At 36.9% G+C, this 27,986-nt stretch overlaps 1 protein-coding gene across 2 annotated transcripts in view; it reads left to right on the plus strand.

Annotated features, from left to right (window-relative positions):
- ITFG1 (integrin alpha FG-GAP repeat containing 1) overlaps positions 1-27,878 on the plus strand; it is a 94,964-nt gene extending 67,086 nt beyond the window's left edge. For both annotated transcript variants that reach the window (XM_064459461.1, XM_064459462.1), the window contains 8 exons: positions 61-211; positions 687-795; positions 4,485-4,528; positions 6,410-6,488; positions 20,878-21,002; positions 21,869-21,951; positions 24,037-24,154; positions 27,473-27,878. In XM_064459461.1, coding sequence (XP_064315531.1) covers positions 61-211; positions 687-795; positions 4,485-4,528; positions 6,410-6,488; positions 20,878-21,002; positions 21,869-21,951; positions 24,037-24,154; positions 27,473-27,532 — 769 coding nt within the window. In that variant the 3' untranslated portion in view covers positions 27,533-27,878. The remainder of the gene's footprint in view (positions 1-60; positions 212-686; positions 796-4,484; positions 4,529-6,409; positions 6,489-20,877; positions 21,003-21,868; positions 21,952-24,036; positions 24,155-27,472) is intronic.
- Positions 27,879-27,986: the final 108 nt, after the last annotated feature.

Below are 27,986 nucleotides of genomic sequence, written 5' to 3' on the forward strand. Positions count from 1 at the left end.
AAGTCTATTATTTAAACTATTACAGCAAATAAGTTTTTTTTTTATGTATGTGTTTTACAGTAATCAACAAGCATTTTTACTAGAAAATGTCCCATGCAATAATGTAAGCTGCAAGACTGCACGTCGTATGTTTAAAGTTTTTTGGGAGCTCTCGGATCTAAATCAAATCAAGGATGCAGTGGTAGCAACCTTCTTCGACATATACGAAGACGTAAGTTCAACTCCTTACTACAGCAAACAACGTCTCTCTGTGTTGCTGTATCTGTGTGCCATTAGCAGACTATTTTGGATAAACATCGCCTTTACAGCACATGGCAGGCAGTGTCTTCAACCTGGGAAATCCACTCTCAAGATGCTCCCTGGAAGGTGAGCATACAGCAGCAGCCCATCGCTGCCTAAGGCTGTGGTGAGGCTGGATGAGACAAGGCTGAGACCCTCCATATGCTCCATGTGAGCTGCCCTCTTCCGTGGAAAGAAATCAGCATTGTCCTGATTAGCTGTGGATGGGCACGCTGTCTTAAATTGCCATAGATTAGTAAGATTTGAAAGATACTAAAATTAGTAGCAGAGGTATAAACTTCGCTGTGCACTTTTTTTTCCTTTGTATCTCTAAGGGAATTCATTCCCTAATTGTAGATGTTATCTAGTGTAAATCAACATTCTAATGTAAACATTTTTTCCCCTAGGGAATCTTGGATATTATTGTGCTAAGCAAAAGCTACTCCAACGGGGACTTTGCTATCCATACATTAAAAAATAACTTTGAAGCAGATGCTTATTTTGTTAAAGTTATTGGTAAGTTATCACTATATAATCAAGTCAAAATGGGACCTTGCGAGGAATGTGAATATTTGAGCCTCTGTGTATGATAATTTTAGAAAACAAAAAATACTATTTTCAACACTAGTTGTTTTTAAATTTTTAATTCTTTTTATATGTGTTGACCACAATGACCTTTAAATACATGTTTCTCATCTCCTGACTGTTGGGTTGGTTTTTTTGTTGTTGTTGTTTGGTGGGTTTTGGTTTTGTTTTTTACGAGGATGCATGTATTATTTCACTCAATAACTAGAGGCAGGCTAAATTTTTCCTTTAATCCTGGACCCTTCCTTCTGCATCCTAGCAAAATTCTAAAGACAGATACTAGGTCTTTAAAAACTCATTTCTCAGCTGGCTACTGAAGGAAGACCAAGACTTACGAAGTATATAAAATTTGATCTACAGGGAAAGAGCACATGGAACCAAGTTATTCAGCCTAAAAGAGAAATGTAAGGAAGATCCATGTCTTCAATCCATAAAGATGCATAACAATGGGGGAGGAGTGTTCTGTGTGTCCATGCAGTATACAACATAAAGTAACAAACCACAAAGAGTAAATAATAAGAATAATTTCCTAAATGATGGATTGTGAAGTACTAACACAAATTCCTGGAGAAGCTCCAGAGTTTCCAATGTTAGAGATCCTGATAACTGGTTCTGGAAATTATGTAGTGTGGATATATATATATGTAGTGTATATATATATATGTAGTATATTTAATTGTTTTTGAGGGAAGGGGTTGGACTAGCTGAACTTATGAGACCCCCTTCTGTGAATCTTTTGTACCTTTACTTATCTCTTCACATAACATAATGCCATTTTTATAAATGGCATTAGATCTACACATATCTATCATTCAACTTAGGGTTGGGTTTTGTTATGTGTGATGCTATTTAAAATTTGAAGGAAGATTAGCTCATAAATCACTCATTTGAGGAACAATATAATTATGCTTGTACATATAAATAAGTATGTCATAGTGAGACAGAAAGGAACCAGAAGAAATTATAGCAGCATTGACTTGAAGGAACATGCTTTGTTTGTCCACAATGACTGCCTTTTACCTTGCCTATTTTCAGAAACCTGGGAAGAAACAATGGCCAAATGCACTTATTTTCATCTGTGCCTTGAGTGGTTGCAGTATTTTATTTCCAACAGGGACTTCTGTCTTTTTTGCTGTACCTCTGTCATATCAAGCCTACTTTACTGGCCGCCTTTTCTATATCATCTGGGAAGGATGCAGAATCTAGTGCAAAATGGGCTGGTTTCATTTCACTGATGACTGGCATGGTGTATATTTTGCTTATGCTGTGAGAGCCAGTTTTTTTCCATGTGTGAGTCGGTTTGGTGTTTCCAGCCTAGAAGCACTACATGGCACAAAACACATCTTACCATAAAAGCGTAGAATGGCAATGAACGTGGCAAGGGTGTATGAATTAATTAGAGCCTTGGTTGAAAAGGCTAGAGTTAGATTATTATATTTGTAATTGAGAGTAATTAGGTTTTCACATTTGCATGCCCTACAATGTTCTTCCAGACTGCAAAGGTATTGAGTTTTGTCTGTCTTCCTTGATTTTTTTTGAGAATGAGTGAAAAATAAGGCTGAACGTAAGCTTGTCCTTTAGTTTATGAAGCTAAACAGGAATAACTAGAGGTTCACCTTCAAGAACTGTATTTGCCTTCATGTGTGCAGAAGCACACATTCTGCACACCGTAAGATAAACAGAGCTGCAGCTACTACTGGGGGCTGATGCATTTATTGCTTTCTGCTTAGCCTGAGCTTTATTCTCGTCGTAATACCCTATAATGATTTGTCATGTTGATGGAAGCCTTCTTTTAAATAATACTGTATATAGGTAGTGCAATTCACACGAGCATGCAGAAGATCCTGTAGAAAAATCTTACACTTCACAAAGCCGAATTAGAATTATCATTGTGTGGTATTTTAATGGGGAAAGGTGTAATTTGCAACATGCTTTTTGATTCAGTCTGTGTAAATCTATCTTAAAAACTGGGGCAAGTAAGTTTTTTAGCACCCTTTTAGGGAGTGGGTATTTTTGCATAGAAATCCCAGGAAATGAGAATTAATGAGTGGTCTAAAAATATTTTTACTGTGATACAGGCGAGAGTATTTCTAACAAAACATGCTTTGTACGAGTTAGTAGATCAATAAATGCATTATGTTTACTTATTCGGCATATGGACAACGGGAACAGTGTTGCTCATTATAACTGATGTCAAAGGTACTTGGTCAGATTATCTGTTGCAGGAATGAAATTGAACAGCAAATTGCAGTGCAGTGTGTCGTTTTGCATCAAAATGGGAAGAGTTGGTTCCACTTGCATACACACTGCTGTATAACATAAAATATAAATAATAAGTTTCTAAATTATATAAATTGTATAAAATAAGCTTGTAGCTTAAATAGTCTCTTTGTAGATACACGCAGTCTTCAAATTCTGGTTTATCACACTTTTATCTTACCTGTCCAGCTATTTTTTTGGACTATATAAAAATAATAGATTTTTCTGTATTTGGAAATTTCAGCATTTTTAAATTGCAGTCAAAGAATGATAACTTGGGAATCATGACAGTTATTAATATTTACACACAAAATATTAGAAATATTTCTTCACTAGAACAGTGTCATTTCTGACTCCAGTAAAAGCAGACGGAAAATGCTTTAAAAAAAATCCTGGTGGTTAGGATGACCTGCCCTCAAATCTGCCACGCTAGCTTTGGGATACCGTAACTCATGGAGAAGCTATGTTTTTACTTGGCTTCAATGCTGCCTGGTCTGTATCTTCTTCCCTGCTCATAGCCATTATTGGGCTGCTGCTCAACCAAACTGTTGTCATTTGTAGTCTGAATGTTGTATCAGAATGGCACCTTAGATTTTTTTTTTCCTGAGGTGAGTGGTCTGTGTTTGTTTTAAAGGTGTCTTTAAAGGTATTCTAATACTCCGTGTGACAGGATGTTCTAGCTTACAGAACAGATGGGTTTCATTGTCCAGCATTTAGTGGATTATAAATAAGTGTTTAACAGTTATTTCTGTATTTTAACTGATTTTTGAAACTAAGACGTTTTAAACAAGCAATTGAAGAACTGTCACAAGATTTAGATATTAAATAGCATGATATACATCTGCTTATAGTACTTTGAATTCACAGACTAAATAGGTAATGGGATTTTTGTTTGTTATAGCTTTTGTGATTTGCTTTAAATCGTCTTGTAAAACTATCCTGTGTATAGAAGGAAAAGCCTTTACTTAGTGTTTTACCAGTTAAAATAGTAAAGCTCAATCTCTGCCAATATTTTTAAATGGTTAGAAATGAAGAATAATTAATAAAATGTACTATTCACTGTTCTAAAAATGTTTTAATCTGAAATCTTTTTGACTGGCAACTCTGTCCTTTTGAAGCTGGTTAACTAATGAGGAATGATAAAACAATGACTAGCTGATTAATTTGTGCAAAGAAGTATACTTCAAACAGATTAGGAATTTTTTTATACATTAACATAAGACTCATAGAAGACATTTATTTTCTTTATGTGTTTTAATGGATATCTGACACTGTTACTGTACTTCAACAGATTTCAGAGGCAGTGCTTGTAAAGTGGCTTGTTAACATAGACACTACTAACTCACTTTTTGTTTTTGCAGTTCTCAGTGGCCTCTGCTCTAATGACTGTCCTCGGAAAATAACAGTAAGTATAACTACAATTTTGCATTACTATCTAGCTTTAAATAAGCTGAGATCTAATTATACTAAAAACTCTCCACATATTGAGACAGTTATTAACCGGAAGAATGTGTAATCCAAATCATGAGTGGCCAAGTTCTGCATATTTGAGACCCGTAACTGCCTGCTCAGAGACGAAATCAATTGACTAATTCTGCAGTGTTTGTTACCCAGCATCATGGGGGCTGGGATACATCAGATACAAGAAAAACTTGTGTAATACAGCTGGATGCCCAAACTGTGCAGTGTGCCAAGTCTTCTTTTGGGCAGTCAGAACGGCCAGGCAAAACTGATTGTGGGCCAGATTCAGCAATATAGCCACTTCTGGGCTAAAACACAGTAAGTGGGTACAATGAAGGATAGGAGGGAAGGAAATACACTTGGTCCTGATGATTCTGCAGATAGCTACATGTATGTGTGCTGACTTCTATTTCAATTATTTTAATCATCTCCAGAGACCCTGCAACTCACCCACCAAACTTTAAATTAGCAAATTGCTTAGCAATGTTCACAGTGAAAGTTGGCCTAAAAGAGGACCTTAGAGGAATCAAACCTAGCATTATCACTTTAGCTCTGCAAAAATAGGAAATTTAATTTTAATTTGAAAATACAAAATCTGCTTCAAATGGGACCAACTTTTTCTTCAGGCCTATTTTAAGACATAGGGTTTAATTTCTGATATAAAATAAGGGTGTTTGATATTATTATTAGCTTAATTACAAAGCTAAAGAGAGGGTTTAAAAAGCAAATCTTCACAACAGATGTTGGTGATTGTTGAAATACTATTGCCTCCACTGTAAAAGAAGTTCTCTGTCAGAAAGTAACATAGCTATGCCAGAATACAGCTACTTGGTGCACAAAAAAAAATAATCATATTTTTACCTTATTTACTCATCTTTCACAGATCTGCATTAACATCACCTTTGCAGTCTCCTCTCTCTTCATTCCAGTTTTTTTTTTCAGGCTTTGATCTGATATCTCATCATTATTACTTATTCTTACTGTTTAGAATTTACTATTTTCTGAGGCATGATGTAAAATGTGTCGTCTCTTCTTTCAGTGTTCTTTCTGTAACTCATCTGAAAGTTCTTTACTGGATTTAATGCCTTAATATCAGCTTGAATTCAGCATTTAAAACAAAAAAGAAAACTCTCTTTAAAATCTATTCTTAGAGTTGTCACCCCTCCTCTCCCTTCCCCACTGTAGCAGATAATTGTTCCCATCCCCTTCTTTCTTAGGTGCATTTGTTATGTTTCATGATTTAGTAATCCACAACTCTTTAATTTCCTTTTCTTAATTTTTTTTTTATTTTTTCCCCATAACTGTACTTTGATGTTTAAGTACATTTTCTCCCTCAAGGGAATTTGCTTAAAAAGGATATTGGTACTCAAAAAGTAACTATTCAACACCTTCATGAATTAAACATTGCTAAATAATTATTTTAAAATTTCAAATTTGTATGGTATTTTTCAATCCAGAAAGACCATCAAGACAGTGCATCTCAGAAAATAGCGAGTTCTCCTTTTTCAGAACATGCAGTTATTTCTTTGAATGTTTAGGGGGGGTTTATTTTACTTATAACTTCAAAGGAAACATTAAACCTTTTCCAGAGGACTGAATAGTATTGCTTTCTTCATGAGAAACTAAATGTTACTTAGCCAACTGGTTAGCCTTATTCTGAAAATTAATTTCCACATGATGCTATGACCAAAACAGTTGTAAGATTTTTAAATTATCCATACAAAGGGACATTATTAATCTAGAAATATTTTTCTTTGGTTTACTGTTTTATTACTATAGCTTTATCTGTTCCTAAAATTTTGCCTGCTTTCCCCCCGCCTTGTAGCCTTTCGGTGTTAATCAGCCTGGTCCTTACATCACATACACTACTGTAGATGCAAATGGATACCTGAAAAATGGGTCAGGTAAGATAAACTCATAATGAGAATACACATGGCATGATCTATATATATTTCTCAGCAACCTAAAGAGTTGGAAATAAGTCTATAGAGTGAAATGGGAGTGGTTTTTGAATAGCGTCATCAGTTTACAAGGCCAAAACCCCCTAACTTTCTCTTCTTTCTTTAAAGATTGCGTTTTTATTACAAGCATTGCAGCTGCATTCTATTTTCCTTTGTTCTGTCCCTTGCAAATTGGGTTTGAACAGTTGTCTATATTTTGCCCAATCTGAAAAATCACTGGGTACAATATCATCAGTTTGGGAAATAGCATATGCTTCCAATTATTTACTTTTTCTAGCAGTTCCTTAGCAAGTATAGATTAAGAAACAACAGTGGCCTTGAAATACCTAAATAGAATCTTGTACCCACATGAAGAAGGATCAACGTAATATTCAGCAAAAAGTTGCAAATGCCACAGTTTACATGAGTCCAAAACCAAAGCAGGCAAAAAAAAGAATAATCCATTAGGCCATGGTCCAAATAGTGCCTAATGTTGGAAGAATATCCTGGATTCTATGCTGCCTTCCTAGGTATGTACTGGTGGCTCCTAGAAGACAAAGGTGACTGTACTAAGTGGTCTATTAGTCTAACTTAGACTGTTAACCTTATGACCATGATCTCATAATGGACACACTTCTTGCTTAGGCAAAAAATCTCACGCTCTCAAGCCAAAACGTGATCAGAGTACACACATCTGTAAGTTGCGCCATTCAGGCTCCTTCCCAATGATGGCAGTTGTCTGCATCTGTCATTCAACTCTTATTTCAAATTAAACTCAAATTTTTTTAAAAAAAGTTCCCCATAGTAAACTGGGAAAGGTGTATTCTTATAACGTTGTAAATAACAGCAATAATTTGGGGGAAAAAGTGCTGATATGTTGAAGTCCTAAATCGATGATAATGCTCTCACCTTGAATACTGTGCCTCGGGACTGTTAACTCCACCCTAGAGAAAACAGAGAAAGATGTTGTCCTGAAATATGAACCAGAAAGCTGCAAAAACATATCTTCATACTCTGTAGCACTTTCATATTCGTACATGCTTAAATACGGGTTTGAAAGCTTAAAAGTATTAGCCTTCATTTTAATCAAACTAATAATTAATACTAACATGAAAATGCAGTGTATTCTTTTCTAATTGTTGTACAAATTAATTTTAACAAACTAATTGTCCTGCCAGTTGTACACTCAGCTTCATCGCTCTGAAGGTTTTCTTTATAAGCTAAATTTAAAAACAGGTGACATACTTAGTTAGAAACACTTAAAACTCCATGATGAGTTTAGAGATTTTTATTTACAGTACACTCTGTTAGGCTGTCTGACCCATACCATTAGGCAGCCAGTTCTGGTTGGGTAACAACTCATTGAGCGTATCTCATCATTGCCAGTTACCAAGTCGAAGGCTTGCAAGATTTGTCAGAGCCAAGTCACATTACAGCCTATATTGTTAACCATATCAGAAAATACTGGTGAAGGACCTTTCAGAACCTTTCTCCTTACCCCTCAAAAGCCTGGATTCCTGTAGGTGGAAAACTTACTTCAGTACGCTGTCTTTTTAGTTATTTGTGGTCCCTAATAACTTTTGAAGAGCATACATGCCTCAAATAAAACTCTGCCAACTCTGGAAAAATCAGCAGTTCAGTAGAAGACAAAATTCCACATGAGAAGAAAGGCTTTAGTTAGAGATCCAGAGTTATTTGGTCTGGTTTGTCCTCAGGCTGGCCATATGGTCAGCACGCATGCAGTTGCAATTAGCCACAGACAGAAAAGTTCTTGTCCGAGCAGTAACAAAGGAGCATAGCAGACAAAAAGTTCAGTGTACAGTGGAGGGTTTATGGGGAAATAGAAGATAAGGCTAGAAGATGTTGCAGGTTCCATACAGGAAGTAGGGCTGCTTGCAAAGACATGCAGGATACATATTCATACAAATACAGGCATCCTTAGTTTCACAGCTTCTATCCCATTTTTGAAGGCATTTTGACTCGGGACAAGTTTCTAGAGATTCCTACTGTGTTATCCATATTACTTTAATCCACATTGGAGTGCCTTTTCTGTTCTGGTCTTCTTGATGACCTGGTATTGTGGGGTTTGTCCTCTTTTTGCTTCCATGTTGGGCTTTAGAGTTAAGTTTCTGATAAGATACTGGTTAAGACATACACTGTTAAGTACAAGAAATTTTATTGTACCTATTCCTTTTTTAAAAGCAATATGAGTACTTGTTCTCCAAAACAGAAAAAGTACAGTTTGGAATGCACTTCATATCTTAGTAAAGAGTAAAGACTGTTACTTTCACAAATTTGTGTAATAAAGATTGGAGTTCACTAACCTCTCCTTATGCTGTTAACTGCTTGCAGTTGATCGCTGCCCCTCTGTACTCTTGGGGGCTGTTGTCTTCAAATGTGCACCTATTGATAAAGCTTCTTCCTGAGACCTGCTGTCAGAGTTACTGGAAATTACAATGATTTCTATATTACAAAACTTCCAGCCTGCCACTAACAGTTAGTTGAATGCATTCATTGGGTGAACATGCATCTAAATGAAGAAATCAGTGGGTTTGAAGTAGTGTAATTTATTTATTCCTTCAGGCTTGCTGGGACTAAATGCAGGCCTGCCTAAATTTGGTGCTCCTGTGTGAATATAAACTAACTTAATGAAAAGACAACTTCATAGTTCCTTTGGCCATGGGACTTGTGAATAGATACCTACACACAATCTTATTTTTGGAGAATCAGGAGTACCGGTTAATAACTCTAAGTAACAAAAAAAAACCCAAAAACGTTTTTTTGCCTAAGAAAAGAAACGTTAGTAAAACCATCAAACTGACACTTTTTTCTTCTTTAGGAAAGTGCTATAAAGTGGCTATAAATCAAAAAACACTATAACCTTTGCTTAGATCTAATTATACTCATTTAGATTTATTGTTCGTGTAGTCAGAGGGGTTTTTAACTCTTGCAACTTATTTGTAATTAACACAATCTCAGACTTAGAAATCTGATGTTTTAATGGCTAGAAGAATCTATATTATTCTTAATATTTTATATCTGGGGTATCATAAATAGTAACTGTAGGGGCTGAAACGTGGCTTATCCGAATGATACATGACATGCTGCTTTTTAAAATAAATTTTATTTTTATGAATTGACAATTTTAATCAGAAGATGGCAAAATAATGGATTTGTGGGATCTCAAGTGCAGAATATCTATTAAAAGGTTAATTCACAGCTGTATAAACTGATTTTAAACCCCACTTTAAGGAAATACAAGTTTAGATGGGTTTGGTTTTTGTGTGTGACCCTTTGGCACTTATTACTTAAGCAAGCTTATAAAATAACCCAGTGGCAAAACAAAGATGTTCTTCCAACTACAGACCTCTGTGTCATTCCTTGTATCTGTGGGGAATAAACCTAGCTTAAAATTCAGACCTATTTCATGTATCACTTTCTTATTTTTTCTGGTTTTCTCTTCCAAGAACAAAAACCAGTACATTTTTCTTAAACATTATCATTAGGGTTTGGTTGGTTGTGGTTTGTTTTTTGGTGGTTTTTTTTTATTTTAGGGGTTGGCAATGCTTTTAGAAATGCAATGTTTTTTTACAATTCACTCTCAGAAACAGCTATCAAATATGATTTAATACTGCTATAGTACCATTCATCTTCACTGCTACCCTATTTACAGTAATAAAAACCTAACAGAGTCCAATTATTATTAATTTCCTTTTCTGTTTTGGCATTATGAAATAACAGTAATGAATTCCAAGTGCATTTATGACCCTGGCAGTATTGCTACAGGGAATTTTATAATAATGTCTTTGTACAGTTTCTCAACTGTAATATGTTAATAGATATTTTGGGGTCTGTTTAATTCCTGCAAGAACTTTTCAAAGTCATGTTTTCTGCAGCTATTATATTGAGTTTGTAGCTGAACTTTCTTCTTTTACAAGTCCTACTCATAAAATTCAGTGAATGCTCTAACTAGAATTATTGGTCTACAGGTTATTATCTTGAAAAAGTCTGTTACATCAGAATCATATTCTATTTGACTATGAAGCAACACTTCTCTATACATGTACTGATGGGCAATACCAAATCCACATGGCATTTCTGGGCCATGTATAAACCTAAAAAACATCTTTTCCACATTAAGATTTTAAGTGTGGCATCACTGCTCGTGTGACTCAGGAGGACTACAAGGATGTTGTGAGGTTATGCAGGGAAAAGATTCAGAAGACACAGGCCCAGCTGGAACTTAAACTGGCCACCACTGTTAAAGATAACAAAAAATGTTTTTATAAATACATCAGTGACAAAAGGAGAGCCAGGGAGAATCTCCTTCTTTTGTTGGATGCGGAAGGTAACCTTGCCACGAAAGATGAGGAGAAGGCTGAGGTACTTAATGCTTTCTTTGCCTCAGTCTTTAATAGTCAGACTGGTCATCCTCAGGGTTGTCTGGCCCCTGGGCTGGGAAATTGAGCTAGTATGCAGAATGAAGTCCCAGTTGTTGAAGAGCTGGCAGTCACCAACTTGCTCCTTCACCTCAATGTTCACAAGTCCATGGGGCCAGATGGGATCCACCCAAGGATACTGAGGGAGCTGGGAGAGGAGCTCACCAAGCCACTCTCCATCATTTATCAGCAGTCCTGGTCAGCCGGGGAGGTCCCAGATGACTGGAAACTAGCGAATGTGACCCCCCTCTACAAGAAGGGTCGGAAGGAGGATCCAGGGAACTACAGGCCTGTCAGCCTGACCTCGATGCCGGGAAAGGTCATGGAGCAGATCCTCTTGAATGCCATTACACAGCACATGCAGGACAACCAGGGGATTGGGCTCAGACAGCATGGTTTATGAAAGAGAGGTCCTGCCTCACTAACCTGGCCTCCTTCTATGATAAGGTGACCCACTTAGGGGATGAGGGGAAGGCTGTGGATGTTGTCTACTTGGACTTTAGTAAGGCCTTTGACACTGTCTCCCACAGCATTCTCCTGGAGAAGCTGGCTGCTCACAGTTTGGACAAGTGCACTCTGTGCTGGGTTAAAAACTGGCTGGATGGCCGAGCTCAAAGAGTGGTGGTGAATGGAGTCAAATCCGGTTGGCGGCCAGTCACAAGCGGTGTTCCCCAGGGCTCAGTGTTGGGGCCGGTCCTGTTCAATATCTTCACTGATGATCTGGATGAGGGGATTGAGTGCACCCTCAGTAAGTTTGCAGATGACACCAAGCTGCGTGGAATTGTCGATCTGCTCGAGGGTAGGAAGGCCCAACAGAGGGACCTGGACAGGCTGGATCGTTGGGCCAGAGCCAACAGTATGAGATTCAAAAAGGCTAAGTGCCGGGTCCTGCACTTTGGTCACAACAACCCCATGCAACACTACTGGCTTGGGGAGGAGTGGCTGGAGAGCTGCCTGGAGGAAAAGGACCTGGGTGTGTTGGTTGACAGCCAGCTGAACATGAGCCAGCAGTGTGCTCTGGCAGCCAAGAAGGCCAATGGCATCCTGGCTTGTATCAGGAGTAGTGTGGCCAGCAGGAGCAGGGAGGTGATCATGCCCCTGTACTCAGCACTGGTGAGGCCTCACCTCGAGTACTGTGTTCAGTTTTGGGCCCCTCACTACAAGAAGGACATCAAGGTGCTGGAGCATGTCCAAATAAGGGCAACAAAGTTGGTGAAGGGTCTAGAGAACAAGTCTTATGAGGAGTGGTTGAGGGAGCTGGGGTTGTTTAGTCTGGAGGAGGCTGAAGGCAGGCCTTATTGCTCTCTACAACTACCTGAAAGGAGGTTGTAGCAAGGCAGGGGTTGGTCTCTTCTCCCTAGTAACAAGCAATAGGGTGAAAGGAAGTGGTCTCAAGCTGCGCCAGGGGAAGTTTAGGTTAGATATTAGGAAAAACTTCTTCACCAAAAGGGTTGTCAGACATTGGAACAGGCTGCCCAGGGAGGTGGTTGAGTCTCCATCCCTGGAGGTAGTTAAAAGAGGGTAGACGTAGTGCTTGAGGATATGGTTTATTGGTGGACTTGGCAGTGATAGGTTAGCGGTTGGACTTGATGATCTTAAGGGTCTTTTCCAACCTTAACGATTCTATGATTCTGTGATCAAGATGCTATTTTAAAACTAATTTTCATCAGCTTATTTGCATTCCTTGTATAATATCATGGAAAAATCTATATCTGAAGCTTTTAATTATATGAAAGCAATAAAGAGATTATCTGATAGTTTGTGATCATATTTTTTTTAATAATTCCTCTTTCCCAAGAAGTAACGTGTGTAACAACATAGTTCTTTTTCTAGCAAAAGCAATGCTCACCATTCCTTCTCCCCTGCCCCCAAGTCAGCTGATGCTGTTTATTGTCTTTACTGATGGTCTTAGCAGGGGAACAGTTCCTGGCTGGACCACTGAAACCAAACTATCCAGTCACCCTAAGTTATCCTTCCAGGCCTGGGCTAAAATAAATCATAGATTACTCAAAGCAATGTCCACCATTCTGCTTCTGACATTCCTAAATTTGCAGGTCTTTAGTTCTGAATTATGGTATCTTGCATGTATGCAATAGTCATGCAAAGAGCAAAATAAAAAGGCACATATGGCTGTCCTTATCTAATCCATTTTAAGGTTCTTTGATCTGCCAAGCCTTAACTACAGGAAATTTGCATAATTAAGAGGGTTTTTTAAGCATTGTTAGAATTATTCTCTCCCTTATTAATATTCCAGTATGTTGTTAAAAGATAGCAGAATAATAATTAGAGCATATTCAGTGCTTTTACTTTCACATTGCTCAATTCACTTGTAATCCTACAACAAGAAATCCTGTTAAATTAGCGACAAGGAATAGCAATTGCTAAAATGAGCATTAGCATTGAGAAGTACTGTGGTTAGTATCTCCACAGACCTTCGCTGTCTGAGAGGAAATTCAGTTGCAACAGTCTCTTCAAATATTTAAGGAATTTTATGCTTGAGATCCAATCAGGTCCAGGTGTACATCTGGGAGAAGTACGAACTCAAATTTAAGTTATGCTTTCTGATGTGTTTCCTGTGATCTGCCTTCTCCACTCCCCATTCCTTTTGGAGTTGTTAAGTATGAGTGTTAGCCTAGATTTTCAGCTCTATATCTGCATTTATAGGCTTTTATTGGCTTCTAAAAAAATTCTATTATTATTCTGACATGGTGTTTTCCAGCTGAATCCTGTAAGCATCCATCCAGAGCATAACCTGGAGTATAATAACTAGTGTATGATATGTAAAGTTGATCACAGAGTAAATCAAAGCTGTTCTTAGGGTGAGAGTAGGATATATAAGATGAATTTAGTAAAGCTAACCAGATGCAAAGTGTTGGGCTTTTGGTTTTCTGTTGTGGGTTTTTTGGTGTTGTGGGGTTTTTTGTTTTGTGGTTTTTTTTAAACTTCAGCATTCTAGAAAAATCATCGATAATGAAAGAGTAGCCCTACTAAATATCTTTATTCTTGAATAGAATTTTGGTTAATGACTGATGCTGGTTAGGTTACATCTATACAGCTCTATTTGTTAACAGTTCTGACCTTGGCTAAAATGCAGGCACGTCATTTCTGCAAGTTGAAGTGGGTCCCAGTAATGATCCTTTGTGTTTTCTTGAGAAGGCTACCTACTTCATATGTTTGGTTTCATTTATGTATTACCAATAAGACAAACTGATTTTCTTAGAACTAATGCAGACCCAGAATAACATAAATAAGATCAGATACTTTTAATGTGGTGCAGGTCGTAATTTGTTTAAGCATCTATATGACTGAAGCTGTATGGACTGATAGCCTTTGCAAGTCTCATTTCAGAGCTCTTCCCTTTTGCTGTTTTTGCTTTGTTTTGTTATAAACCTTCCATGGCAGAATGACCTTTCACATGCTGTTAAGTCATGCCTGTCTGGTTTTTTGAAATCTGCTTACTCTTACCTGTTGTTGCATTGAGTTCTCATGCTGTTTATCTAAATTGGATTGTGAGGTAAACACAAATGTCTAGCAGCTATTATAGGATGCACTTAAACATACGCATTGCAATATGTACCAGACAAAAACAAAATATGCTTAATTGCAGTAGCCATTTGACATTGCAGGATTCATTATGTACAATTCCACTGTAAAGAAAGAGTGTATTTATGGAACAAGCTGGAATAATGTAATAATTGAATAGCTGGATTCTGTTAAGAGGGATTTTTCTGGTTGCTATAGGTGGGGATCCCCTGCTAATATGTTTTTCTATATAACTTTCTTTTGTTTAGAGAACTTATTTGAACTTGTAATGTTGCATGCAGTATCACCAAACTTCAACTATTCAGGCATTACAAATTAGCCAAGATTCCCTTGCACAAAGGGGAAGAGTTAAAGAGTTGCTAGTTTTACTTCCATAATTTTATTTTTCTTAATGAAAACATACATTCTCATATAAGTGCATCAGATTTTGAGTTTGAGCTTTCAGAAGTATCTCACAAGTGTTAGCAGCGCTGCAAGTCATAGGCATTGAAGTTACAAGTGTGCACTTTCAATCCACTTTCCCTAGTTATTTCTGGAACTCCAGAAAAAGGTATTGCAGAAAAAGTTGAGAGGTGAAGTTATGTGCTGCATTAATCCACAATTTCCTATTGTGTGGTGGACTAATGAAAAGAGGCAAACAGCTGTGTCAGAAGAGGGAGACATCCTCAGCCCTTAGAAAGCTGAATTTGACATTGCATAATTTTAAGCAGAAAGAGCTTTCTCCACTACGTTTCTTTTTTCCAGCGAGTGACTACAACTCCAAAGGCAGTAATAAGGGAACTGAAGTAAAGCTTTCAACTAAAGCCAAGGAAATAAAATTCTCCAACTTTTAAAAAAGTGGAGTTGTTGGGTTTGGTTTTTGGTTTGGTTTTTTTTTCCTAAAAGCTGCTTTGTACTTTCTTATGCCTATTACACAGCTATTTCATTATCAATTGCATTTTCCCATTCTTTTGAAGTAAGTGGTTCTGGCATAATTTCAAATAAAATAAGGAGCTGCCAGCTTCAAAAGACAGGGAAACACTTTGGTGTGCAATGCAGCACAATATTGATAATTGCTGTAAAGTCAATATCGCTATAGTGTTTCAACTATGCAGCCTAAGTGACACACAGTCACTGTGAAATTTTACCTAACTCTTGAACTGCCTTTCCCTTATTCCAGCAGTTGCATGCATGTTGTTCACAGCTGTGCAACTTCTGCATGTAGTTTTTTGGAATACCTTTCAGTTTTTCTAGGATGCTTATCTGTATCTACCCTATAAGAAAGTAGTCATTCATGTGTTGACCTCAATACTGAGGTAGATGATGGTACAGAAGAATTTAGACGTGAGTCTGAGACTAGAGACTGCAACTCAGATACTATGTTTTACACAATGAACTGGTTTTTTTACCAGAAAAGCTGTCTATGTTGTCAACAGGTACAAAGAATCTAAAACAAAGTAACTCCTTGTTATATTGTCTAACTCTTAGATTTTTGGGGGTGTTTTTCACAAATTGATTCACACTTCACGAGTATCTTCAGTTACTATTTTGGTGAATGTATTAAAGCTTCTGATAAATGCATCAGTTTGCAAATTAGAGGAGAATACAGCAACTGGAAGAAGTAACGACACAACATTTGTATTTATGAAAATACATTTAGGTATTGAGTCCTCTAATACATTGAATTTGGGGGACTTTTTGAAAGCCTAAATATTATTACTGTATTTCGAATGAATCTGAATGGCTTTAACGGACTACTTAAATGCAAATGATACTTTGTCAAGAAAAGTGTAATAAAATATTTTAAAGAATGGCACTTTAGGAGACCACAGTTTTGAAACTGGAGTTTCCACTAGTCTTTCAACTCTGTGTAGTGATCTTGTATGTTCTGCTCTATTATTCCACAAAATAAGCTTATTTAAGTTGACTGAATAATATCAGTATTGTGAATCTATGTAGGTTCACCTAGACTGTTTATAAATCCAATATCACACATTATCAGTTCTATTTAAAGAAACAATAGAAAGGATTGCTTCTATATGTAGATGCAATCATCTTTCCTTCATAAAGTTAAATTGGCTTCATTTAAGCACTTATGCTGCTTAGGTGTGATCACCCTGAAATAAGTTGTTGAGGACATTGTAATTTATCCCAGGGCATATTGCACTACTCCTAAGCTTTCAGCAAGTTTACATCAGTATAATGGAAGCAGAAGAGAAATGCCTTAATTCAGATATAAAAGAACAAATACTGTATATGTCATAGACAACACATCATTCTGTTTTTCAGACAGCACTTTCAAAAGGTTAATGATATGCATTGCTTCAAATTTGATATGCCAGACTTCAAAAATAAGGAGATTGATCCAGAGGCATTCAGAATGATTTCTGAGTATCAAACTCTGCAAAATTTTGTCAGGTTTGGCTGCCCAACATTTTTAGCTATTTCTTAAAAATTTGGTCTTTGACAGGCTGAAACCACTGAAGACCATGTCTTAAAATGTTGAGGTTTTTTACTTTGCCCAAGGTTTTTGAAGTAATAAACTTAGTGACTCATGATTTAAAACAAAAATATAAACACCAACACTTATACCAATACCACAGTCCATGATATCTTGGTGCTTCCAAATAACCTTTTTGAAAACAAGAAGCATAAGGCAAAAGACATAGCATTCAATAGTCTTTAAAGTCATATTAAAAATAAAATCACAGCATGGACAGGAGAAGGTTTTTAAATTCTTGTTTATAGTAACAGTTCTACTGATGAAGCAAAACGAACTGTGAAGCAACAGCCTTTGTCCGTCTTGCTTGCACAGACTTCCAAGCTTAAAGAACAATCTTAGAAGAAGAAATAAATCCCACCTTCCTGCTTGCAGATGAAATGATATTTTCAAATCTTCTTGGAACAAGTGTAAACTGTTTACAATAGTTTTACAACAGAGCAAATAGCTAGAGTTGCTACCTAAATTAAATCTGAAATACTTTCATAAGTAAATTAATTACCAGTGACTGAGAACTTCAGAAATTACAGTAAACTGTTAACAGTACTCTGTGTAACTTCTCTTTTTATTTTTAATCTTTGTTCAAGGTTTTTATGTTTCTCATATGAATACTTGTCATTCTTAATTACTTGTGTGCAATTCAGAGAGGAACATTTGAGGTACCATCAAACTACAGAATTTGATAGATGTAGGTGGAGTAAAGCAAGAAATAGTCTCAAAGATCTCATATCTGTAGTCAGCTTTAAACTCCAGAACCTTTGATATGCTCTCATCCCAAGTCCTGCTTAGCTAGTATCTCCCAATTTTAAAGCCAATAAAAAAATGGTATGTGCATATCTTCTGCCTGCTATGTAGAAAAAAACATTTCCTTCCGACCTTTGCAATGATCTATTTACATCCTGAAGCATAAGATTTCATTATCCTTATCTTAGTAGGATAGAAGCAGTGTTAGTAGCCATGAAATAATTCAATGGTTTTAAGAATTCTAGCTGCAGTATCTGACTCTCTAACCTCTTAAGGCTCACTGCACACTGTATGACATTTTATTTTATTTCCCTTAATATAGTTGACATTCATTTCATTTGTATCAAGAAAAAAGGAGGATCTCAGTTGCCGTCTCCTCATAATCCTAAATAATTCACTCAAAAGTCATTCTGAAAGACTTGCAATGTTAAATATTACAGCAGCACCTTGTTCTTTTGGGAAAAGTCCTTCAGAATTCAGCATTAGTGAAGCAAATTTTGAAATAAATTCTTTATTATGTTCTAGCATGATCAAGGAATACTTACCTTGTTTGTTTTTATAACCAAGTAAAATTTAACAAACCTACCTTTGTTCCTTGCTACTTTTATATTGGTAACCAGTGCTTGCAGATATTATGTGGTTACTCTGATTTGAGAATTGCTCAAATTTTAGATTTGGAAATTGAGACCTAGATATTGAGCAATTTTGCCAGATCATGTAAGGAAGTCAGTGACAGGCTAAAGTTCTCTACTGTTATCTCAACATATTAGAAAAATCCCCATTCTTGGAGAGAAACACTGCTCAGCTGACACTGTCTGCCACAGATTCCATAATCTAGGAATTCACCTAACAATGTACACAGTACACCTTGCCCTCACAACAGAGGACAGAAAGTACAAAACCTATTTAAATACTTCCACGTGTACTTGTTCATTACGTGGTTCTGCATGGGAAAAAGTAAATCTAAAATATACGTAATCTTTAGGAAGACTGTTTATTGTTTCTTTTCACTAATAGGATTTCAGCTTAATAAAAAGGTAAATGTATCAACCTGATTATTCAGATCTCATCTAAGTGTATTTAGTTGACATTTATCTTGCCTTTTTAAACTATCACAGCTCTAAAACTACAATAATACAGAATATTTACCTCACGATTAAACAGGCCTATTCAAAAACGTACCTGACGGCATATGGCCAGCTTCTTCCTAAAAAGCTGGTAGAGGCCAGGGAGGCTCAGAAAAATAGAACCTTGAAGTAATAATTGTATTGAATAGGGGTTCAAAATTATCATCATCCAGTACACAAAATAGTTTGTCCCCCATAAGAAGATACAAAAGCTGAAGAGCTGCTTCTGAAAGTAGGTGTCGTATCGTGGTAGTCCCTTGGCGTAAAAGCCTTTATAATACTCTTGTACAGTCACATTCCAGAGACTTCCCACTGGGATCACTGCTGCTTTATAGTGGCAAATGCATGCTTGCACTTACTGGGCTATCTCCAGGAGCCAAGAATAGAAGTTTGTTTCTGTTTTTTCTACAAAGGATGTTTGGCTTTCCCAAAGAAGTTGTGGTGGTGGTTGGGGAGTTTTGTCCCCTTGCCTCCGTTTACTGTAATGGTGCAAGATGCAGTGCAACTAGTATGGCCAACAGTCAGTTGTCTGAAGCAAAATACTAACTTTCAGAATTGAGTCGCAGAAGAAAGTGTGGTGAGGTAGAAAGGAGTTGGATGTAAATTAATTACAAAATGTGAATTCATGTTCTTTAATTCACATTTTTGTATGTTTTGTCACTTAACATATAACTTCCAATTTCAAGCATAATCTGTCAGGTGTCAAAGCAAAGAAAAATCTGACATTCAAAAAATACTAAGTGTACGTCATATCTTTGTGAAAAAAATTATTCCATTGATCACGTAAGCCTACTTGTGGTTTCAAGTATCCCTTGAGCTCATTTCCATTAATCTGGTGAAGGGCTGAATTCACTGCCATGCTTATGACATGCTGATACCATTCCCCCTGTGGAACCAGATCACTTTAGTAAGAGGCTTTCTAGAGAATGAGCAAAGAATCTACATAGGATCTGAATCAGTTTGTCAGAACTTAAAAGTTTATAAGATTTTTATTTAAACAGAATGATCAGATACTTTGGAAATGGGATGTTAGTGAACCTGTTGATAGTTGCAATACTTGTCTGTTTCCCTACTGGCTTTTCAGGAGACAAAGAATGTTATTATTCCCCTAGTCTCTCCTTTATTTATCATTATATGCTTTCACTAGGACTGTAGGGGAATAGACAGGGATCGGTGACCGGAAGATCACGGGATGTGACGGAAAGATAGACTCCTCCCCATAGGAGTGGCAGGAACAGGAAGTGCAAGAGCTATATAAGCGTGTGACGCAGCTAAATAAACAGACATTTTGTATCCATCATATTGATGTCTGTGCATCACTGTCCCCAGGGTGGGTAGAGCCCTGTGTCCCGGAGATATGCGGCCCAAGATAAGTTCTCCCGTAGAAGCGTACAGCTACATAGGACCTAACTTACAACTACTGTAATCTTGTTTTCATTAAATCAATTTATTATTTGAGAATTTCTTTATAAGAATTTACTTATCTAATTCTGTGAAACAAGAAAAACGGGTATTTACTGATTAGCACTAATAAGAATTAAAATGAACCTTCACATGTTGAGCCTGAGCTTGTAAGTCAGTGGGGCAAAAGAGGACATGACTGATATCAAAATAGGTGTGGATAGCTGATATTGTCTCAACTTGTAGCAAATGGTAGCGATTCAGTTTAACATCGAAATGGTGCTCAAAAGAATCATTTTACCTAGAAATCTAAAGCATTTAGGCTATTCTCCAAGCGAGTGCCCCCAAGCAGTTTGAAAATGTGGGATTGAGCCTTTAAGAATTAAATAATCATGTGGTTTGTTGAAGTTTTTAAAATGTTTTTATTACTGACTCCGAAATGTGTATTTGTGTAGAAAGTTGGTGGGTTTGGGGTTGGTGTTTTGGTTTGGGGTTTTTGGGGAGGGGGGTTGGTGTTGGTTGGGTGGTTGGTTTTTTGGTTGTTTTTTGTTTGGGGTTTTTTTTTCATCTTTTGTTTTTCCAAAATACTTACTTGGGCTTCTTTTCTAAATTTATTTCAGCTGGACAGCTTAGCCAGTCAGCACATTTTGCTCTCCAGTTGCCATACAATGTGCTAGGTTTGGGACGTAGTGCTAATTTCCTCGACCATTTGTATGTTGGCATTCCTCGTCCTTCAGGAGAAAAGGTTAGTTGAGATTTAAGATTGTCAAGCTAATATTTGGGGTGTTACCTTCCCTAATAGCGTTTGGATGGAAATACTGCCAGGGATGCTTTTTTTTTTTTTTGTCCCCCAGAAGCAAGAATATCAAAGGAAAGTTTGCCAAAAAGAAACTTACATGCCTGGTTTTTTGGGGGTGTATAAGCTCTGAAGCTACCACTAAGACCAAATGATGACTGAAGCTGTCTATAAATGTTAGCACAGGTATATAGTGCTTGTTTATATGGTAAATGTGTATTAGATCTGAGGATCCAATTATTGTGGTCTCAGCTGTAAGACTTTCCTGGGTTGGTCTGGCCAGCCTGTGAACTCACATAATCCTTTCTGCCTCAGTGATAAAACCACAATCAATATGATGAGAGGTGGAGATTACTGTGGTTATCTAATCTTCAGATGAAACAAAAAGTAGAGTCCTGACCATTTTCAGTCTTTAAAGATCTGATGGTACTACTTTAAAAAGTGAGGTACTCAAATTAGCATACGGGCCAAATTCTGATTTGGATAATTGCTTTGCCTGCCTCTTTTGTAGAACTGCTTCTTTTCTTCTTTCCCTATAATGTTGTTGCCTTGCACTTTTTAAGCAGATGCTGTGTTTCATGTCAGCAATAGTTATTTTGCTTTTTACTTTGTTTTTTTTTAAAGCACTTTGGAGCTTCCAGAATAAAAAGTTTATACTTTTATAAAACCTTTATAAAAATGGAATAATCACTTCTATTTAAAAGAAAAAAAAAGTAACTGGTTCTTTGTTTCTCTTTTTATATGTTGCAATAGAGAATTTCTTCGCTTTTCAGTGCGTTGGTTTGTTAGGAATTGACATAGCTTTTGTTTTTCAGTTGATAAGAAAACAAGAATGGACAGCTATCATACCAAACTCCCAGCTTATAGTCATCCCCTATCCTCATAATGTTCCTCGAAGGTAACTTAATCAGTTTGATTTGCACGTCACAAAACTACATTAACAGAGTTTGAATTAGATGTTACACGTAGGTTTAAAAATAGTCACTTGTATAGAAAGTAAATTTAAGAACGATCAGCGCTGGAGACAGGGCGGTCAGTTCTGTAGATGTAGTTGCCTCTGTGACTAGGCAGAATACTTCTCAAGCATTTACACAGACTCTTAGATAGTGCCCATAAACAATCAAAATCTATTACCAGCTCAATTCCTGTAAATAACATATATGCTAGATATACCAGCATTCTTTTTGTCAAATTGCAAGCATGGTAATGATTGAAGCAACTATTTTTGTTTCACCAAATATGCAATTTCTGTCTAGTTGTGGATAAAAGCTTTAGTTCAGCCCTTCTGAATGCAGTATCTGTTGCCCCAGGAATGAATGTTTTAAAGTAAAGGGGTGGGTTACACAAGAGCTTGAACACTGAATTCACCTTGCAATTGAAATGTTTACCCCAGAAAGAGAGCATGTTTCTCTCTTTGCTATTAGAGAAAACATTAGTCACATATTCCAGCTGCTTTTTACCACGTGATCTACTAGTGAGTTCAGTTGCATTTATCATGCAGAAATGATTCCGTGTCGTGGTTTAGCCGGCAGCTCAGCCCCACACAGTCGCTCGCTCACTCCCCCACTGGTAGATGGGGGAGAGAATCAGAAGTGTAACGCTCGTGGGTTGGGATAAGAACAGTTTAATAATTAAAAGAAACAACAACAGAAATGCAATGTAAAGGAGAACAACAAGAGGCACAAAACCCCAGGGGGGGAGGGAGAGGGGAACAAACCGCACGCGATGCAGCCGCTCGCCACCCCCGAGATGCAAACTGCCCCCCCTTAATATACTGGTCATGGTGTCACATGGTATGGAATGAACATGCCATTGGCCAGTTGGGGTCAGCTGCCCCCACCATGGCCCTGCCCCTCCCAGCCCCCCGCCACACAGCAGAGTGTGGGAAGCTGGAAAGGTAGCCGACCCCCCCACAGTGAGGAGAATTAACCCCTTCTCAGCCAAAACCAGCACATTCTGACATCAGTTTCAGCAGTTAATTTTACTGTAGGACAAATAACAGTTGAGAAGTTATATGCTGCTTGAGTTGCTAATTAACAAACAAAGGAATAACATCTGCCAGATGAAGAAAATCTACTTATCATCTTGAGGTTAAACCCAGGTTTAAATAAAGGTCTGTGTTATGCAGAGGTTTTTCTGTCATCTTATCCTTAAACTATTCTTGCTTTCCTATAAAGTAAGTTTATGGACACTGAAGAATAGCAGAGGATAGAATCCCCAAAAGAAATCAGATATCATAATGAATGCTTCTTAAATTTATAATTTTTTTAAAACATAAATACGTTGTTTCCTGAGAGGCCTCAGTACTGCCTCAACATAGAGCCTCCTGCTGACAGCTTTCCCATGATAGGAAGCCTGGAGTACAAAAAGGGTGTTAACTTAGCCTCGGGACCCCACATTTAAGCAATGTCTTCCAGAACCCCTTGAAGTGCTTATTTTTGTTGCTCTCCAGCATTCTCCTGCCATAGTCAATGGGTTGCCTATAACTGCAGTTGTTCTGGGTAAACTTCAGACTGAGAGACAGCTAACCAGCTGGACCCCATGAGCCTGTCCGAGAGAAGCCTCCCATGCAGAGGAAACAATTTTATGTTACAGGCTTATTTAACCCTGCTTCTCCATCTCCCCAAGCCCCAGGCAGTTTTGTGGAAGGCTTTCCTACACATTTTACTTTGTTTTGGGCAGGGGCAGCAGATAATCTCCTAATGAGAAAAACATCAGTCTCTGAGGTCATCCACAGCATTCCTGAGAAGTTGAACAAAAACTGAATTTAGACATGGCATTACCTGAAAGTAATTATATTAAGCCATATATTTCCAATAACCACCATTAAGCTTCAGTCTCTAAATATAGCTACTACTTTCTGTAGACCAAGTTGTTACCTGTCTTACACTAGCAAGCTCTTTTCATCTTTATAAGCTAAATCTGTTTTCTGCTTCCTAATGAAAGGTATTAATGTTTCCTTCTATTTTCTTCTTTTGTATAGCTGGAGTGCCAAGCTGTATCTGACCCCAAGTAACATTGTGCTGCTAACAGCTATAGCCTTAATTGGTGTCTGCGTTTTCATCCTGGCAATAATTGGCATATTACACTGGCAAGAAAAGGTAAGCTTAATTAACTAGATTTTTTAAAATTTATTTTCTATACCATTTGATACTTCCTGATATTTTAGTCATGTAAGTTGTGGGTTTTTTGAGTAGTTTTCTACACTATAATTTCTGACACCAACTGCCTTAATTCCCAAAAGGTATTTAGTATTAATTCGGTATTTACTGTAAGCCTAAAAATTGGCATTGCTTTTATTTAAGTGCTGAGAGACTTAGAAAAGGAAATGAAGAGCAACATGGCTAAGCTTTTGCCATTAAGCTGTTATTTCTAACTAAATGAGACGGTTTTGTTCCATATTTAAGCTTTCTATTTTGTAGAGTTTTAAGGAGTACTGTTTTGGAAAACGGAACACAAACTCAGTTTACTTGAGTTCTGCTCATAATCTAAAAATAAGGAAAAAGTCTCTTTTTCTGTATCCGTCTTTGCTGATTGCACTGACATTAGCATTCAAGACTGTATAGGGAGTCGATCGTGTGCATATTGGCTGCTTTGCTCTCTGAATTATACATGCAGTGTATAGAAATCCATTGATTTGAAGAAGCATTTTGAAAGGGGCCTTTCATGTCACAAAAGAAATGTGTTCCCATTTTTCTTAACTATGCTCAGCTCACAATCATATCCAACTGGCAGGATTGCCAATAAACGCTACTGCATACCCAAACCATAATCTTAGCTGTCAAATAAAATTACTGCGCATTTTGATGTGGTAGAACTGTTTGTTATTTTGTGCTTCTGGAAATAAAATGACCTTGTTAAATATTCAGGTATGCTTTGTGCATGCTTCATATTTAAATAAAACACACAAAGCAAAGAAACACGAAGTTTATGATGACTGTCCTTAGCATGTCCCACGGTACCAAGAAAGCATTGCTAACTGGTAGCTAGGCCTATGCGCTGGCTGGGTTTAATGCTGCCTCCAACACATCTTAAGCAAAAACAGTAGCAGAAAAAATACGTGGACTTTTGAGTTGCAGAAGGATTGGCTATGTATAATTCTACCTGGAGAAATGGAGATTTAATGTCAACATTTAAAACAGTTCTTCAAATAATAATACATGTATTAAAATGTAAAGAAGCACTCAGCCCAGAATGAGTGCTTTCTGAACCATTTTGAACCCCATTAGGTATATGTGAATGAAGAGGTGTATTGGTTATATTACAAACTCATTTCCAACAGCTGCATCTTGCTCAAAATAGGCACAAATATTTGCATAAATCATGTGTATTTTCAGACTATGGTATAAATATTTGTTAATTCCTACAGTTTTCCGATGTCATCCTATTCATTTTTACCTTCCCAATTTTTAGAAGAAATGGTTGAGGTACAGAACAAACAAGAATCTTGATCAAGTCTGTATTGTCCATCACTGACATGACTGGGAGTTAAACTCCAAAGTCCCTTGTTTCTAAGCTTGATCTTAGTTTACTGCCTCGGTCAGTAATCTTTTCATAAAAATACTGTTCTGCCTAAATGCTGTTTTCCCTTACAGACTCTAGAGTACCTATAGCAAAGAAAGGAAAGGGAAATACACTGGCAGTTACAATCTCTTCTTTTCTCCCAGAGGATATGTTTGTCTGTAAGCTGCAGTGTTTTATTCAGTAGTTAATATAAACCATGTACTTTTTGACTTCTGCAGATAAGTAGTAGTAGGAGCCCTTGGTCTACAAAAGTTCTTATACGCTCTTCTGCCAGCCAAGTATTATATTGTTTAAATAACTGTAGGATTTAGGGATAGTATGCTGGCATGTCATGCCATAGAAATTTTGGATCCATTAAAGAGAAGAAAGCTTTTAAATCTAAGTTATTCAAATGAAAGAGAACTTGAGGAAGAATTTACTCCATTATTCGTCTCACAATATTGTCTGCTACATTAGCTGAGGACCTTGATATTCCTGTATTCTGATTCTTTATAACTTGCTTTGTGGTCTTGAGGCTAGTCATGTGAACACTACACATTGATGATAATACTGCTAGAGAAGTTTTGATGGATTCATCAGAGTATCTGTTACTGTCAAATTTGAAGTGGTAATTTTTTCTGGAAGCACACAAGAAATGGAGTGAAAATTGCTTTCTAAGTGAGACTATAAAATTTTGTGCAATGTGACAAGCATTTCAGTGTAGGCAAGAGTATGCCACTCCCTTCTTCCCACCCCATTTTTGGCATTCAAAATACTACTGACATTGGTAAAGTTCCTGCCAAAAAGCCAGACTGCTATATCTTAAACTCTACTCTCTCAGCTCCGCTGCTGCCACAAAATGCAGTAAAATCCATAGTTAATCCAATGGAGTTGCTATCATACATAAACATGGGGTGATGAGGAAATATTTGGCCTTGAGCCAAAGCAGATTACAAATTTTCATGGCAGAACACATGCACTGATTTCTACCAAAATTGTCATGTATATCTATCAACTGAGATACCAATCTGAATGCCCACACAACAGCATACTATAAAGGTTTTTCTTCATTTTACTCATTGGCGGGGGGGGGAAAGTTAGGTATAAGCAAGCTAAAAAGCATTTAAATCTGTTTTGCTAAATTCCCTTATGCTAGGATTTAGATATGCTGTCTGTCATGACAAAAACAGTGCTTTCTAGAAAAGTCGTCACTATGTGTTCAAAAATCCTTTAATAAGTGCTTTCATACTCCGTTGCTGCTTTAGAACACAAGAGGAGGCTTGTGGAGAGGACATGTTTTTACACATTACATGGATTATAGGTACAATTTAAATATGCTGCTTCTTCCAAGCACCATCCAAACTACTCTTTCAGCAGATCAATATGTGTTCTGCATAAATAAGCAGGGAAATGCATCCTGCCTCACATTTGAGTAATAGAAACAAAAACTTGGAATATGTTTAGCCTACTTGGAGCTGATTGAACTGCCATCTTTGTCTAAATTTGTATTTTACAGAATTTTTTTAAAATAATGTCATTTAAGTGTAACATAGCTGTCATTTGCAGTTAATTCAGAGTAATTTTATCTCGTATTTATAATGCAGATTCAATAAATGCATAGTAGGAAACATTCTTTGTTTTTTAAATATTCCTTTTAAAAAAGCATTATTAGAAATAATAGAAAATAATGGGTCATAAATACTAAAACAGCTAAGCATTAACGGCAGAAGTCAATTTTGAGTAGATTATTGCTACTTCAAACTGACATCATTTAAAAGATAATTATTGGGGCTTTTTACTAAGCTTTTTGCCTTTTGTCAAATTAGTGACTTGGAAAAAATCAACCATTCTCTGACACTTAACAACTCATTTCTGTAACTAGATCCCACAAAGTGTTTTTTCTTATTATTTTTCAGAAAGCAGATGACAGAGAGAAGCGACAGGAGGCTCATCGGTTCCATTTTGATGCTATGTGACATGCCTTAATATTTATGAAGGAGCTGCTACTCATGTGCTTAATTCAAATACTAAATTTTGATTTGTAAAATGATTACCCTGAAAATACTGCTGGTGTGCTATTTGTAAATGTTGCGTTATTTGCTATTTATTTGGAAAGTATTAAAGTTAGAACTGAATGTCTCACAAGGCCTTTTGGTTAACAGTCTGTATATAACAGCATTTGGTCTTTATTTAACAGAACTGTAAATTTATTTTTCTTAGTAAAGGGATGAAATTGCAGGTACCATTGTTTACGTACCACCAATTCTTTAGTAACATTTGACAGAAAGAAAGCTGTGTAAATAAAGTTTAGCATTTCAGTGAGCAGAGTAGTTTGTACCACTTGAATTGGTGTTGTCATTTATACATTCCTGAAAAATAACCCCCATTTGTGAAAATTAAGTTTGAGCAATTTCTCAGATTACTTGATCA

Source organism: Phalacrocorax carbo, chromosome 8, assembly GCF_963921805.1.
Source record: "Phalacrocorax carbo chromosome 8, bPhaCar2.1, whole genome shotgun sequence".
Taxonomy (NCBI): domain Eukaryota; kingdom Metazoa; phylum Chordata; class Aves; order Suliformes; family Phalacrocoracidae; genus Phalacrocorax; species Phalacrocorax carbo.